At 37.7% G+C, this 14,261-nt stretch overlaps 2 protein-coding genes across 2 annotated transcripts in view; one reads left to right on the top strand and one right to left on the bottom strand.

Annotated features, from left to right (window-relative positions):
* The window catches only part of LRRTM3 (leucine rich repeat transmembrane neuronal 3), a 177,649-nt gene extending 168,491 nt beyond the window's left edge, over positions 1–9,158 (bottom strand). The window contains exons 1-3 of the mRNA XM_032609211.1: positions 8,979–9,158; positions 7,103–8,634; positions 80–167 (exon numbers count right to left, since the gene is read on the bottom strand). Coding sequence (XP_032465102.1) covers positions 93–167; positions 7,103–8,634; positions 8,979–8,982 — 1,611 coding nt within the window. The 5' untranslated portion in view covers positions 8,983–9,158 and the 3' untranslated portion in view covers positions 80–92. The remainder of the gene's footprint in view (positions 1–79; positions 168–7,102; positions 8,635–8,978) is intronic.
* CTNNA3 (catenin alpha 3) overlaps positions 1–14,261 on the top strand; it is a 1,597,197-nt gene that overhangs the window by 654,046 nt on the left and 928,890 nt on the right. The window lies entirely within an intron of this gene.

The following is a 14,261-nucleotide window of genomic DNA, read 5'->3' as shown; positions in this document are numbered from 1 at the left end:
GAGTGCCACAGGCTGGGAAGATAACTACACCAGCAGATCAGAATTTAACTAGCAGAGGGATATCCTAATGGTAACTTACTAGAAATCATTTCCTAATGGAGCTGGAGGTGTATAATTTGGCTTGAGAAGCCTTGTGTGGGTAGGGTATGAATTATTTTAGGGCAGTCCTATAAAGAGGGACAAGATTTAAGATTAATAGATGAAATTTATCAGAGAACAGAGTCAATATAGGGACTCTGTTCTTATATTAAAAAAAAAGAACTATACACACATTCCTGGCACATAATAAGTCAACTACACAAAAATACACATACACGTAAACAAATATGTGATAAAATGTGAATAATCCTATAGGAAGGACATGGATTCTCTTTTTCCCCTAAGCATCTAAAACATGTCTAGCTTGGTGGAAAACACAGAATACTTATGTATATAATATGTCCTGTGCCATATTAAACAGATCTTTAATTATTCCATTTTAATTGTAATTCAGTGATGTTACCTAACCTTCCTTAGGGTAAATGGCAGTACTCCAACCAAATATTTATACCTTTTAACTTTAAAATTTCATACAAATTTTGCAGAATCCCTTTCATAAATTGATGAAAAACAAGCCAACACTGATCCTAAAGTGTCAAGTTAGTTTTTAAACCTCTTTCACTGTGGTAAGTTATCACAGGTTTATCAGAGACTTTAAAGTCACTCAACTACTTCAAGATCAACATGGTATGTCCTACAAGTTTCCTTTAAACATTCTTGTGAGATGGTGGTTGACCGCATCAAAAATCATGTTCCTTTTTTCAGAGAGTACAGCAGATCAAACTTAATAACAAGAAGCACTTTTTTGTTTTTGTTTTTTGCGGTACGCGGGCCTCTCACTGATATGGCCTCTCCCGTTGCGGAGCACAGGCTCCGGACGCGCAGGCTCAGTGGCCATGGCTCACGGGCCCAGCCGCTTCGCGGCATGGGGGATCGTCCCAGACCGGGGCACGAACCCGCGTCCCCTGCATCGGCAGGCGGACTCTCAACCACTGCGCCACCAGGGAAGCCCTACATTTTGTTTTATGGTCTAACTTTTTTTATTGAAGATAGGATTCTCCTTTGAGTAAGATGACCAATTGTGTTGATTTATATGAGGCAAGACCTTTTTTGTGTGACATAGGAAGTAGAGAACAACAATTTAAGAATGGGATAAAAGCATAACTGAAATTTTTTCCTGGGTCAGGAGGAAATGGGAGTCCCTGAAAATAAGGTATAAAGAATTATCAAAAGAGTTATCAATTTGCATTACAACATTTGCTGGGTAGGTTTAGAGAGAAGCTCTTTTTCTTTTTTTCTCTTTTTTTTTCAATAAAATGGATTATTATTGCATATGGAGTTTCTGCTATTAGAAAGTACAGTTGCTAAATAGATTCCCTCTGCTTGGTCTTACATTGTGACCCAGATAGTCTTGTTCTCTCTGTATTCCTGAAATTCTCCTCACATGTTCAGGAGACCTAACTCAAGAACATATAACAATAATCCTACGAAGGTAAAGCAGAATAAAATTAAAAAATGCTTTTTCCACTGAAAAACCATCATCCTCTCTCTGTCCTCAAGAGATTTCATAGGAACTCAGCTATCAAAGAGGATGGTTTTCTACTTAAATTATAAGAATTTTGGAAATACGTCTGCTACATCATACTTGGTAAGAAAAGCTGCGTCCAGTAGAGAGAGATTTTTGATTACACTGGTCATTTTTTTGATGGAAGGCCCAAAAAGAGTACTCTTAAGTATTTAATTTTGCATAAATGAATAGGCTATAACTCATAAAAAAGGCTTTGTATTTTTATGCTACTTTTTTTTAATCCAGTGATTTTCAACAGTAATAACTGGTAAAGTCAATAGTAATTTCTATACTAGGAGGAAATTTTGGATAATCTTTCATTGGGGGAAAAAAAAGAAACAACAGAATAGATGTCATGTAATCGATACCTGGAATATGTGCTAATCCCACTGTAACATGTTAAAAGCAATTACTTTTTGCTCAATAATGACGTTATCTTGCCATAAATGTTATATTTATAAGGTATAAAGTCGACAAGGGCTCAAAATAGTGATACTGAAGAGGGGCAGGGCAAGTAACCTATGTTAATTGAAAACCTTTTCTATAATGATCTTTTTTGGGACCCATTTAGAATTTTGATTTAGTTTGATAAGCTCTGGTTGGTGTCTATTTATGTTTATTGTACATTGTAGTCATTATTGATATGGGATGGAAGAAACTTTTTATGGAAAATAAACGTCAAAGACAAATTAAGTTATAGACTCACAGCCAAGTCTCAGAATTCATATTAATGTAAAGTGGATTTAGGCTTCTGTTACATAGAGGTTAGTAATGTCTTTTTAACCCAGGCCAAACATAGAACACTGGCAAACATAACTGATTATCTCACTAAATACTTTTTGAAAATAATAGATAGTTGCCATTTTAGAGTTTACAAAGTGTTGCTCACATTTTGTCCTCCCAGTAACCATATGAAGTCAATAATTTTGCCCGTTTTACAGATGAGTAACTTCAAGTTCAGAAAAGCTGAGGAATTTCCTCGGGATTATATGATTTGCAAGTGTCAGAGAAATTTGAATCTAAGGCCCGTACTCTATTATTTACATGGCCATGATATGTTCCTTAAATCAAAAGAATCATAGTATCTTTTTATATAGATTTTCTCTGTAATATTTCTACTGTATTCTACCCAACTGTGCAAAAATCAACAATGATTTTGAAGAGTAGGCAAAAGTGGGTCCAATTCTATAGGCTATTATGATGTTAGATTCTAGAAAGTCTTACTTTCACCTGTGTATTATCTTACTAGTTTTCAAGAGTCATTTAATACAACCTATTTGCCTTTCATCAGTTCTGTTTCTCTTACAACATTTGTAATTAAAATCCACTGATATTACTTTTTGTGTTCATGGTTTATTCCAGCTGCCTCTGATTTTTGATGTAGGTAGCTAAGAGAATACAAGTATAGCAAAATTCCATGGGTTTGCATAAAATCCAGATTCTAATGAGAATCCAGGGAAAAGGGAATAAAAGAGGCAACACAGTTTCTGAATTTTTCATTTCTCATTTCTCAGTTCTCATTTGTCATGTCTGGAACTCATTTTGTCTTAGGCTTCATGGCCTGATGCTGTTTCTGATGCTAGTTTAATCCACACTTTAAATAAGCTAGTTGAGTTCTCTTCTTGGTAATTATCAAGGGAAGAGAAGGTATTTCATGCACCTACAGCATCCTGAAAATCCTTACCAAATCTACAAATCTGACTCTGCATTATCCTTCCCCAGAAGGAGAGCATAATTTCATTATCTATGAATCATCACCTCTTAGACTGTAACATCATTGTCAGAGAGCCTAATAGAACAGTGTTCAGCTGACTGGAAAGGGGGAGGGAGGGAGAGAGCGCTGGGGCAAAGCACAGGTCACTGGCATGATAACAAACTGGAGAGTTCCAGAGCTGGATGGGGAGGCCTCACTCACTCCACAGCTCAGACACTCCTGACTGGTAAACAACTGATGCTGGTTCTTTCAGTATTAATATTGAAATTTGTTTTCCCCAACTTATTAAATTATATTTCAGTATCCTGCCTATGGAAAATATTCTCACTTAATGAAAATATCAGAATATTTGGCCGATGTTGATGATTATAAATACTTAAAAAATATGTCTTATCGATTTTTGTTGCATTATTACTTGCTCTTCATCTTTGGACACTTATTTCTAGCCCTTAGTTCCAGTTCTGTGGCCTCTGGGCATTACTAAATAAGTCAATATACAAAATATAACTTAAAAAATTGTACTATAACCATGTTTCCAAGGGAGATGAACTAAATAAAATTAAAAGCTGATTCATGGATTGAAAACCATATGTTGTAAACCACATTTACATAAGGGTTCAGGATAAAAAAACTAAATAAAATGTTTGAATAGCTGTGGTTAGTCTAACCAGCCACTGGAGGTCACTGATGCTCCACAGTAATATAGTCCATTGCCTGTCTATTTAGGCAGTTGACTCACCGAATCAAGAAAAAATGGTTTAAATTCTTTGAAAAGATGTAATGTCAACATCCTTGGAAAATATAAACTCATTTAAAAGAAATATATCTTGCATAATTATTGCTTGGAAGACTGGCCCTATGCTGCAGTAGCACTATGTGTACCGGGGCTCATAAAAATTTGGGGATAAAACCCATACAGTTCAGAGACTAAACTGTATTTCCTCTCTCTCTGGTAAAGCATTCAAAGACTGAATCTGTTCTTCATTGATGCATCTCTTCTGTGTATTTCAACAGGTCAGGCTGCTTATTTAACTGTTGTCACCTTTGAGGAAAGTCAGACACTTAATATAAATTTGGAATAGAAAATGAAATATCAGTTATATATTTCTAATATGCAATGAGTTTTTAAATACTTATGAGAATAGATTTATGGTATGCAGTCCAAAAAGTGCCATGGGGTGATGGTGAGGACGATGACTTTTGAGCAGAACATTCATTCACCAGTTGGCTTTTTTAAATTTATAGTGGCGAACTAGTGATTGTCTAACCTACAAGAATTATGTACTGAGAACTAAAGAAGCTTCATTCCCAAAGAGAGGGAAAAGACTTTTTTTTGGAATTCCATGTACTGAATCAAAATTGCTTTTACAACCTAAGGGATTTTATTTTGGTTCTTCTCTATTATTAAATTTATATGTAGTTAAATTTAGGCATTAAAAAATGACCAACCTTCAAAATTTTGGTCACTCATGTAATCTTAACACACCAAGTGGCTTTGAACTTTAGAAACACTTTTAATACAGCAAACATATTTTATATATACTAGCAGTACCACAGCATCAAGTATTTGCAAGAGTTTCAAAATATGAATATAACTATGCCTTGCCTAAATTTATTTGGTATCCATGACAAATGAGGCAGAAGGTCAAGTCAAAGAATAAAAATGGGCTTTTTCACTTTAACACTGCATTTAATTAAAACAATCATGTTTAGTACAGGTAAAAATGAGGCTGACCAAAGAAAGTTTTGTTTTTAGATGGAGTATGTATTTACTGACATTTTATGAAAAATGTGAAATGACAACTTCAGTGAAAAACATCGCGGTAGTTTCAGTCATCCAGTTCACTGTACTGTAAGGAAGTATCTGCATTATTAATCAATTGGGAATCCGTGACTATTTGCCATTAATAAATGTATATCCAACAGTTATGCATGGACAAATATATTGTAGCTGTGATGCTTTTCTGAACTGGTATCTATTTTAAGGTTTCATAAAAATCAAAGTACAGTTCCTTGAGAAATCTACTTTCGACGTTCCTTTTTCTTTATTGCTTATAAAAGTATGATTTTTATAATCTGGCTTCTTTGCAATTATATCTCATGGTGGCTTGCCTAGATTTTTCCTCTCAGAATATAAAAAGCCTCCAAACTATATAAAAATGCTGGTAAAAATAGCCATTTACTTTTTCTTTTTTGCTGCAGTGATTCTGTTTTGAAAGAACAGGGGCATGGCTAACGATATAAAGCTTGTTGACAAGCCAAATTAAATGAAATGGGCTCAATGTTGCAATTCCTGATTTTTGTTCCTATAATAGAATTCTTCGTTTTGGAGGATGAAAGAGAATACTGGCTAAAGACATTTTTCTAAAATCTAAATGAAATGTGGTCAAAGTTACTTAAATACAGAAGCTGTGATATTTGTGCTGCAGGCAATAAACTTTCACCACTGACATAAAAACATGCATGCAGCTTGCAGATTGCCAACAGGGTCTGTACAGAATCATACTGATGAATGGAGTTCACAATATAGGTGAACAAGAGGACACTGTAACATCAGCAACAGAAAAGCAAAAGACAACTGCCATGGGGTTGGTCTTTTGTCCCGTAAGATTTATTTGATACGTTTATTAAGGTGTTGTCAAAACTATCCTTTTTAACGAGGCTGTCGGTGGTGGAAAGCGTGTCTTGGAATGTGTTCTCTTTACACCTCTGAATGAAGTGTCAGTCATCAGGGGACTGGTGTGTGTGCAGAGCATAGAGTGGAACACAACAGGACAGCCTGACAAATCCCAAACAGAACAGACAGCTCATAATTCCACTCCCTACATTAGGGTCCTTAAAAGAGCTGGAAAGAGAAATTTTGGTAAGCTTCCAACCACATGCATTTAGCAAGCTGCATTCCCATTTGCAAGCCTCATCTCTGAAAACTCCTTAAGGTGAGGAACAGTGGAGAAATCTGCCTCCTGCCTATTTTATCTACTTATTTATTCATTTATACTTATTTTAGAAATGTGGAGGCTAGAAGAAATTGACAGTGAAACCTCTAGTCTGATTTTTACAGAGAAGAGTTTCAGAGACAAGGCTTCAGGTCTAAAACTTTGTATTTTTACTGTCTCCTCACATTTTGCAGTTGTCTACTTGCAGCATTTTAACCCTTCAACAGTTTTCCCTAGGCTTGCTTTACTGTAATTCAAACACCTCTGGAAACTGCTCGGGGTGCTGCTTTAACAGAGCACCATCTTTCAATAGTTTTCTGCAGTTTTCTTTTTAAGCTAGGCATTGTTTTAAGGCTGTCCCTAAATGTTCTATAATCAAGTCCTCACCTAAAATCAGTTCAGGCTCCAAGTACCTGGGATCATTCACTTTTTCCTTGATTTGCCAATAAACTGCAAACCTTCTAGGACTATAGATTCGGTCTTGCCAGAAGGAGAATAACAGCCGATGTGAAGGATTACTTATGAAAGAAGTTTTGTCTTAAAACAAATGTGACATTAATGGAATCAATAAAGGGTCTTATACAATAGGCATTAAATTAAAGCAGAGTTCAAGCTTCACATTGATTGTGGTATTTAAATTTCAATGGGTTAATTATGTATGAAAGTAAAATGACCAGTATTATGAATGTACTAAAACGGACAGGGAAGGACCTTGCCAGCAAAGTGAGAGGGAGAGGGAGAGGGGTAGGGAGAGGGGCACCACATTCCCTTTATAGTCACCAGAGTTCAATAAAGCACCACTTATTTCCCAGCTTTTAAGAGCGCTTTTATCACAATGGTTCATACCTCACACTCCCTGGAGCCCGATTTGTTATAGGTGCAGGGTCCCGTCCCATTCAGCAGCATCTCGCTGGTCTCCGTGTTGGTGGGTTTATAATCTACATAAAATTCCTGCGTGCTGGGAGTCATTTGCTTTAGGGACTGTCTTTTCTTTTTCCTGTGCCTTCGCATGAGGGAGCGCTGCTGCAGCTGCTTCATGCTGGCAGGGTACCGCTTCCACGACACGTAGATAACAAGAAGGATGACGAGCACAGACAGGAAAAGGGCCACGCTCCCTGCGATGATTTTATGGAAAGAGATGTGCTCAGTGTCAGCATCGGTCTCTGGGCCAGGCTCCGTGGCTCCCACTGTGGGGGGCAAAGGGGGTTTGCTCTCATGCTTCGGCCTGGGGAGCTTGGGCTTAAATGTCGGCTTTGGGAGAGCCCTGGCCAAATCAAACCTCTCCGTGGTACTTTTGCCACAGATGCTGTAGTTCTTCACTGCATCGATAACATTTACTCCTTGCAGCTCTTTGGGACTGGCACAGATAATTGTATTCTCCCTCAGTCCTTTAAAATTTTTCAGCCAGTTTACCAGGGAACAAATATTTCTGCTGCATTCCCATATATTCCCGGCAAGACTGATGTCATTGAGGGATATCCAAGAATCCAAAATCTCTTGACCAATAAATGTGAGCTTGTTGGAATCCAGGTTGAGGCGCTGCAGATTTGGGACACACTGGAAAACACTAGGTCCACTAAAAGCTTCGATCTCATTGCCTGATAAATCAAGCCTTTGTAATGAACTCCAGGTCCAGGACATGGTCTGTCCTATGACACTGATTTTATTCCACTGCAAGTAAAGGTTCTGAAGGCTCACCAACCTTGGGAAAAGGGCCAGATTGAGCTTAGAAAATTGATTGTGCTCCAGGTGAAGTTCTTTGAGTCTGATCATGCCTGCAAAGACATTCCTGGCTAAACTTCGGATCCGGTTATATCCCAGGTCCAAAAGTTCCAGGTTGCGGCAGTCTTGGAATATTCGCACTGGGATGTTTCTCAGGGAATTAGATCGTAAATGTAAACTCAGCAGCTTTCGCAAACCCCGAAACTGTTCAGATCCCAGAGAATGCAGCTGATTATAGGACAGATCCAAGTTCCGTAAATTTGTCACAGGTCTGAAGGTATTGTTGAGAAAATAGGAGATTCTGTTGGAACTCAGAATCAACTCTTTGAGTCTGCGTATTCCATTAAAAGCATTCTCATCAATATTGCTGATATGGTTATGGTCAAGGTACAGCCAGGTGAGCTGGTTGAGCCCTTTAAATTGATTATACTTAAGTTTTTGAAGGCTGTTATAGCGAAGGGACAAACCTAAGCAACCAGCAGATATACTTGAGGGTATCTCCTGTAATTTCTGAGATTCACAATATACCATTTTGCCTTCACACCTACAGCCCTTAGGGCATCCTCGTTCGGCAGAAGAAAGCATTGTCAGTAAGACAGTGGGGGCTATAACCAGTGCTACAGCTGATCCGCTCAGTAGCCTAATTACATTGAAACCTGGAAATAAAAACAACTTAGAAAAGTTATCCCCCCAAAAAAGGAATTCATTTATTTTTTAATCAAGCAAAAATAAGCATGTATTTTCTTTTTTAGAAATTTAAATCTAGATAAAAACATTTAACATCAAATATCATCTCCTTATAATTTAAAGAGAATTGTCTTTAGGCTTTTTTTTTTTAATAGTTAAGCAAGGAAACATGGCAACTAAGCAATCGAATTTATAGTCTTAGAGCAGAGCAAGGTAATCTCTACAATAATTAAGGCAGAATTAATTTACAGATTAGTGGATTTTTTGTTTTTGTTTTTTTTAAGAAGAAAAGAAGAAAAGTGACAAAACATACCCATCCTTTGTATTGTTCAAAGGTCGTCCTTAGGTCTTTGCTTTGGCTTAGGGGGCCACTTGCATGACAGCCCCTGTCAGCTGCACTGTAGTGAGTCAGGGCTCGCTGACACCCAGGAAGAAAAATTGGACCCCTTGGGAGATGGACCGATTTTGGAACATTATTCTTTGCCAGCCACGCAGAACACTCCAAGAACAAATAAATCCCAACACCGCATTTGCAGCAAAACATCAAAATCTTCCTAGGTAATAGGATCTTCATGAATATTACGTTTTTGCATCTTTACAGTTTTTTTGTGGGGGGGGGGCGGTGTAAAAAAAAAAAAAAAAAAAAAACTGGCTTCTACAATTTCTTCTTATCGGAAAGCAAGATGTATTCCTCCAGGCAACGTGAGGCTACCTGAGCTGCCACATCTGTATCCCATAGCCCAGCATTTCTGGTGGCGAGCACCCACTTCAGCCACAGCGCTGCATTGGAGCCCGGAAGGCAGGAGAGCCCCGTACCGCGCACACGCTCAGCTCACTTCTGCAGACTGTCATTCTGAAAGCTGCTCGGACTGTTGCTTTGGTTTTAGTGAATGCAGTCTTATGTAAAGCTGCCCCCAGTGGTGAAGAACATTATGGGCATGTGCAGAAATGTCTCTCTTTTATCTTGCAAATGAGCAGGCTTTCTGTTGGAAAATGAATGATTCTTTTGGGTGGCTCAATAGGAACTGAATGGTCCCCGTAATCAATAACTAGCAACATTTTCTGTAATTTCCAAGTCTTGTTTTACAATTTGGCAACGTCTTTATTGTCTGCATCCACTTAATCGCTAAACATGCGCTGCCCAGAGTTTTTCTTGAGCTTGACATGAAGTTCACAGACCGAATGTCAATTTTTCTTAACCTCAACATAGCTTTGAACTGAAATTTATAAAATGAATTATTGAGCTGCCTGCCCATTTGACCTCTTGGAGTCACAGCGATTATATTATACAAGGTGTCTCAGGATGCTAGAACATGTACGTTTTGGAGTAGAGAGGATAACTGGTGACATATAAACTAATGTGTCCAGTAACCTCTCTGGTTTTCCCACAAAAGACATAATTGGTTTTATGGCTTATGACTTGGTTTGTTGTTTTGGTTGCTGTCATTTTATTTTTTTAATTAGAAGAGAAATAAGCCATATTTAATGTGAGTACAAGAATCAAGAGATCATCTGGTTCAGTTTATTGATGCTGTTACTATTACACTAGCAATATTTATTGAGCACTTTCTAAGTGCTTTAAATGGGCTATCTTATTCTATCTGTAACCAATATTATGATGTAGGTCCCATTAAAACCTTCATTTTGAGGATGAGGAAGCCGAGACTTGGAAAGGTAACTTGCTGAAGGTCACATAGCAAGCGTCAGAACTGAGATTTAGAACCATAGCTCTCTTAGCTTACACCTCTAACTGCTAGATGATCCTGCTTCAACAACATTGTTACCTTCACTTTAAAATGAGCCAAATGAAAATTATCCTAAGTCACTGTGTCAGGGAAGCTGTAATAAAATAAAATTCTTGATTTCTAGAATAGGTTTTCATAAACTTCTTTGGTATGAGTCTTCTAACAAGAATCATAAAAACTAAAGAGGAGAAGCTTAGCCTAATGATTAAGAGGATGAATTTTTGCATCTAGGTTCAAATCCTGGCTGTACTTTACCAGCTCTGTAACCTTCACTAGGTTACTTATCTTCTCTATGCATTAGTTTTCACTTCTACAAAATGGGCATAAAAACAAAATTCCGTTTCATAGAGGGTTTGAGAATTAAGTCATCTAAATGTCTGGGAAGTACTTAGAATAGTAAGTGGCACATGATAAGCCTGTGTTAGCTGTTATTTGAATAATATCAGCTTTACTGTATTTGCTGGTATTGCATGTTATTTAGTATTGAATATTGAGTATACTCACTTTCATTTACTCACAAGGAACTACTTCAATGAATATTTTTTATATTGTTTACAGTGGATTTCTGAGATCCTTTCAGCCTTGCCTTCTTTGATGAGAAGAGTTCCTAAATTGCCATCATCTCAACTTTATGTTTAAAATCAGTATCTAGTGGACCATAACGAGTAATTAATGTTTGATTATTTTCTTCCCAGAGCAGAATATGGTAACATCTGCCCCACAGAGAAAACCATTTTGTTTAAAAATAAATGGTAATTTTATAAAAAATAAAAGTGTTAGTTAGATGAATTGACTGTGGAAAACCCTGGAGAGCTTTCAGATCTTCTAAGGATGAGAAGCTTGGTAACAGTCATGATAACAAAAGGGATCCCGTAGACATCATGCAATTCCTCAGATAGTATGCCATTAATAGGGCAGTTTCCTCCCAAATTATTCTTGCTATCAATGTGCATAAAACCCCCAGAGAGCTTGTTAAAAAGATAAATTTCCCAATCCCTCCCCCAAGATTTTGATTCAAGGGGACGGAAGAGGCTACACTTATCAACAGACTCTGATGGACAACTTGGTTTAAAAAATGCACTGTAAGGGAATGAATAAAAAGAATAAATTTTCTCCTAGTAGGAAGAGAGGACATATAAATCTATGACATTGTGGTATAGATTCTATGAGGACAAAGACAATGTTTTGTCTACTTCAGTTTCCTTGAAACCTGCAATAGCGCTTGGCATATTATAGATGCTCAATAAAGATTTATTGAATAAATACATTTTTATGGGGGTCACAGGTACATTTGATGTAGGATAAACTGGTTATGTAATGCTAGTCTTGTGTACATGGGATTGATCCCTGAAAAGTTCCTTGGCCAGTGAGATTGGATACAGTCTTGGAGAAAGTGTTCTTTAAAAATGTGTGTTATAAGGCAAGAAACTGGGAAGAGGAAATACTCACATGGTCAGCAAGTGATCTTCACTTTTCATGTAGACATCTCTTGTCTTCATAGTTAAACCGTATATTTTATGAGAATAGTAAGTATAGGTTTGAATATTCCCTTTGGCATGTTACAACTTTTATCATCTAACATCCCAAATAGGGCTTGGCAACTTGTATCTATTAAAAAAAGACTAAAGGGAATCATATTTATAACTCCTCTATCATATCTCTGTTGCTTGAAAGGCTCTGATTTTTCTCTTCACCATCCTTGCTTCTCCAAGGGAAGCAGCTATCCGATGTCTGTTTTGCCTAACAGCTGCAGAGGGCTGCTCTAGGATGGCCAGAGGCCCCATCAACTTTGTGTTTCTTATTCTTCTCTCATCCCCTGACAGAAGCACAGATGAGCCCACTGAGAATGTAATTCTCTCACTTTGCTTTTCCTGGGAGAAATCTTCTTGGATCAATTATGGTGAGTAACATTTGCTGCTGTGTCATACACCTTGCCCTTAGTTTTTAGACATTTTCCTGGTATCTTGGCTTCTGATCTTATTTTGCTCCATAGTTCTGACTTCACATTCACCTTTTGGATTTCAAAATTGATATTTTCTCTTAATGCTGATTATTGATCTCTTCCACAGTAGTAATCGGTAGCCATTCTTGGATTGGGTCTGACTCCAGGCCCTCTGTGTGGCTCCTACTTTGGCACTAGCTCTTAAGCCAGTACCACCACCAGGTCTATCCTGGTTCAAGGTAATGAAGTGCCTGAAGAGGGAAGACCACTCAAGAGGCTAGTAGAGAAATCCAAAAATAAAATAGTGCAATGCTAAACCAGACTGAATACTTGAGGCTACAGAAATCACTCCCAAGACATCGAGTAATCTCTCAAAAGAAAAACAAAACCTTATATTCTAAAAGATTTTAGTAGTTTGCTGGTTACTTTTTAAAGTTTATTCTCCTTTTACTTGTTGACTGCAGCAAGATGATTATTTCTTACTTGCCTTTTAAAAGAAGCAAAATTATACTACATTATGTATTTAGCAAATTCTTTTGCACTTAACACCACATACAGAAAAAAAACATAAACTACCGGACAACTTAAATTTCCCCAATGAATCTAGGACCTTAATGATTTATATACTTATGGAATATAGTGTCATGTATCTAAAGACTTTTTTTTATTGCACTGATAGTACTTCAAATAGCTTGACATATTTTGTTTAAATTGGGTAAATAGATCCAATCTTACTTATATGATGGCAAATTTCAGTGTAATATGAAACTGAATTGCCATATATAAACTTAGAAAATCAGGGCTTAAAGTGGATATACTGATATCTTAACAATGGGTTGTTCTCAGAGATTTCATTTATTTAACAGTTTGGGTACCAACTAAGTCATAGACACGGTTCCAGACACTTAGAGTATATCAGTGTACAAAACAAAGATCTAAGCTTACATTCTGAAGGGGTAAAATGGACAATAAAAAACAAACATAAGTAGTATATTATTAGGTAGTGTGTACTATAAAAAAGTAAGAAAGATAGTGAAGATTAAGAGTGGAAGGGGTGGGGTGGATCGTAGTTTTAAATAGGATGGTTAGGGCCACTAAGAAAGTGGCTTGAACAACCCTTGAAGGAGGTGAGGTTGTTAACCATAAATATGTATGGGGAGTGACCAGTGCAAAGGCTCTTTGTAGGAGTAGATAGTGTGTTCATTGACTAGAAAAAAGGCCAGTCAGTCTTAGAGTGGAGAGAGCAAGTGGGAGAGTAATTGGAGATGAAGTCAGAGAGGGAATATACTCTAAAGGGACAAGAGTAGTAAGGAGTAGTAAGGGAAGCCAGTAAGGAGGTTATAATACCAGTCAAGAGAGATGATTGTGGCTTGGGCCAGTATGGTAGCAGTGGAAGTGGTGAGAATTGGTTAGATTCTAGATTTATGTTTAGGTAAAACCAACAGGAGTTGGTTAGAAGTGAAGGTATGAGATAAAGAGAGAAATTAAAGATGACTGCTGGGGCTTCGCTGGTGGCGCAGTGGTTGAGAGTCCCCCTGCCGATGCAGGGGACACGGGTTCGTGCCCCGGTCCAGGAAGATCCCACATGCCGCAGAGCGGCTGGGCCCGTGAGCCATGGCCGCTGAGCCTGCACGTCCGGAGCCTGTGCTCCGCAACGGGAGAGGCCACAACAGTGAGAGGCCCGCGCACCGCAAAAAAAAAAAAAAAAAAGATGACTGCTAGTTTTATGGGCTGAGCAACTGGAGGGATGGTACAGCCATCAGCTGCTTCTGTAGGTCAAGTTCGGGGAATAACATCAAGAGTTCAACACATTTGAATTTTGTTTGAATTTGGTTCTCAACTTTCTTCAGTTTTGTGAGACTTTAATTTTTGCAAGCATCTTCTTGTTATTAGGCCTCAAAGAACCATG

This window comes from Phocoena sinus, chromosome 16 (assembly GCF_008692025.1).
Source record: "Phocoena sinus isolate mPhoSin1 chromosome 16, mPhoSin1.pri, whole genome shotgun sequence".
Classification (NCBI taxonomy): Eukaryota; Metazoa; Chordata; class Mammalia; order Artiodactyla; family Phocoenidae; genus Phocoena; species Phocoena sinus.
The sequence above is the reverse complement of the archived record's forward strand: the minus strand, read 5'-3'. Positions and strand labels throughout refer to the sequence as shown.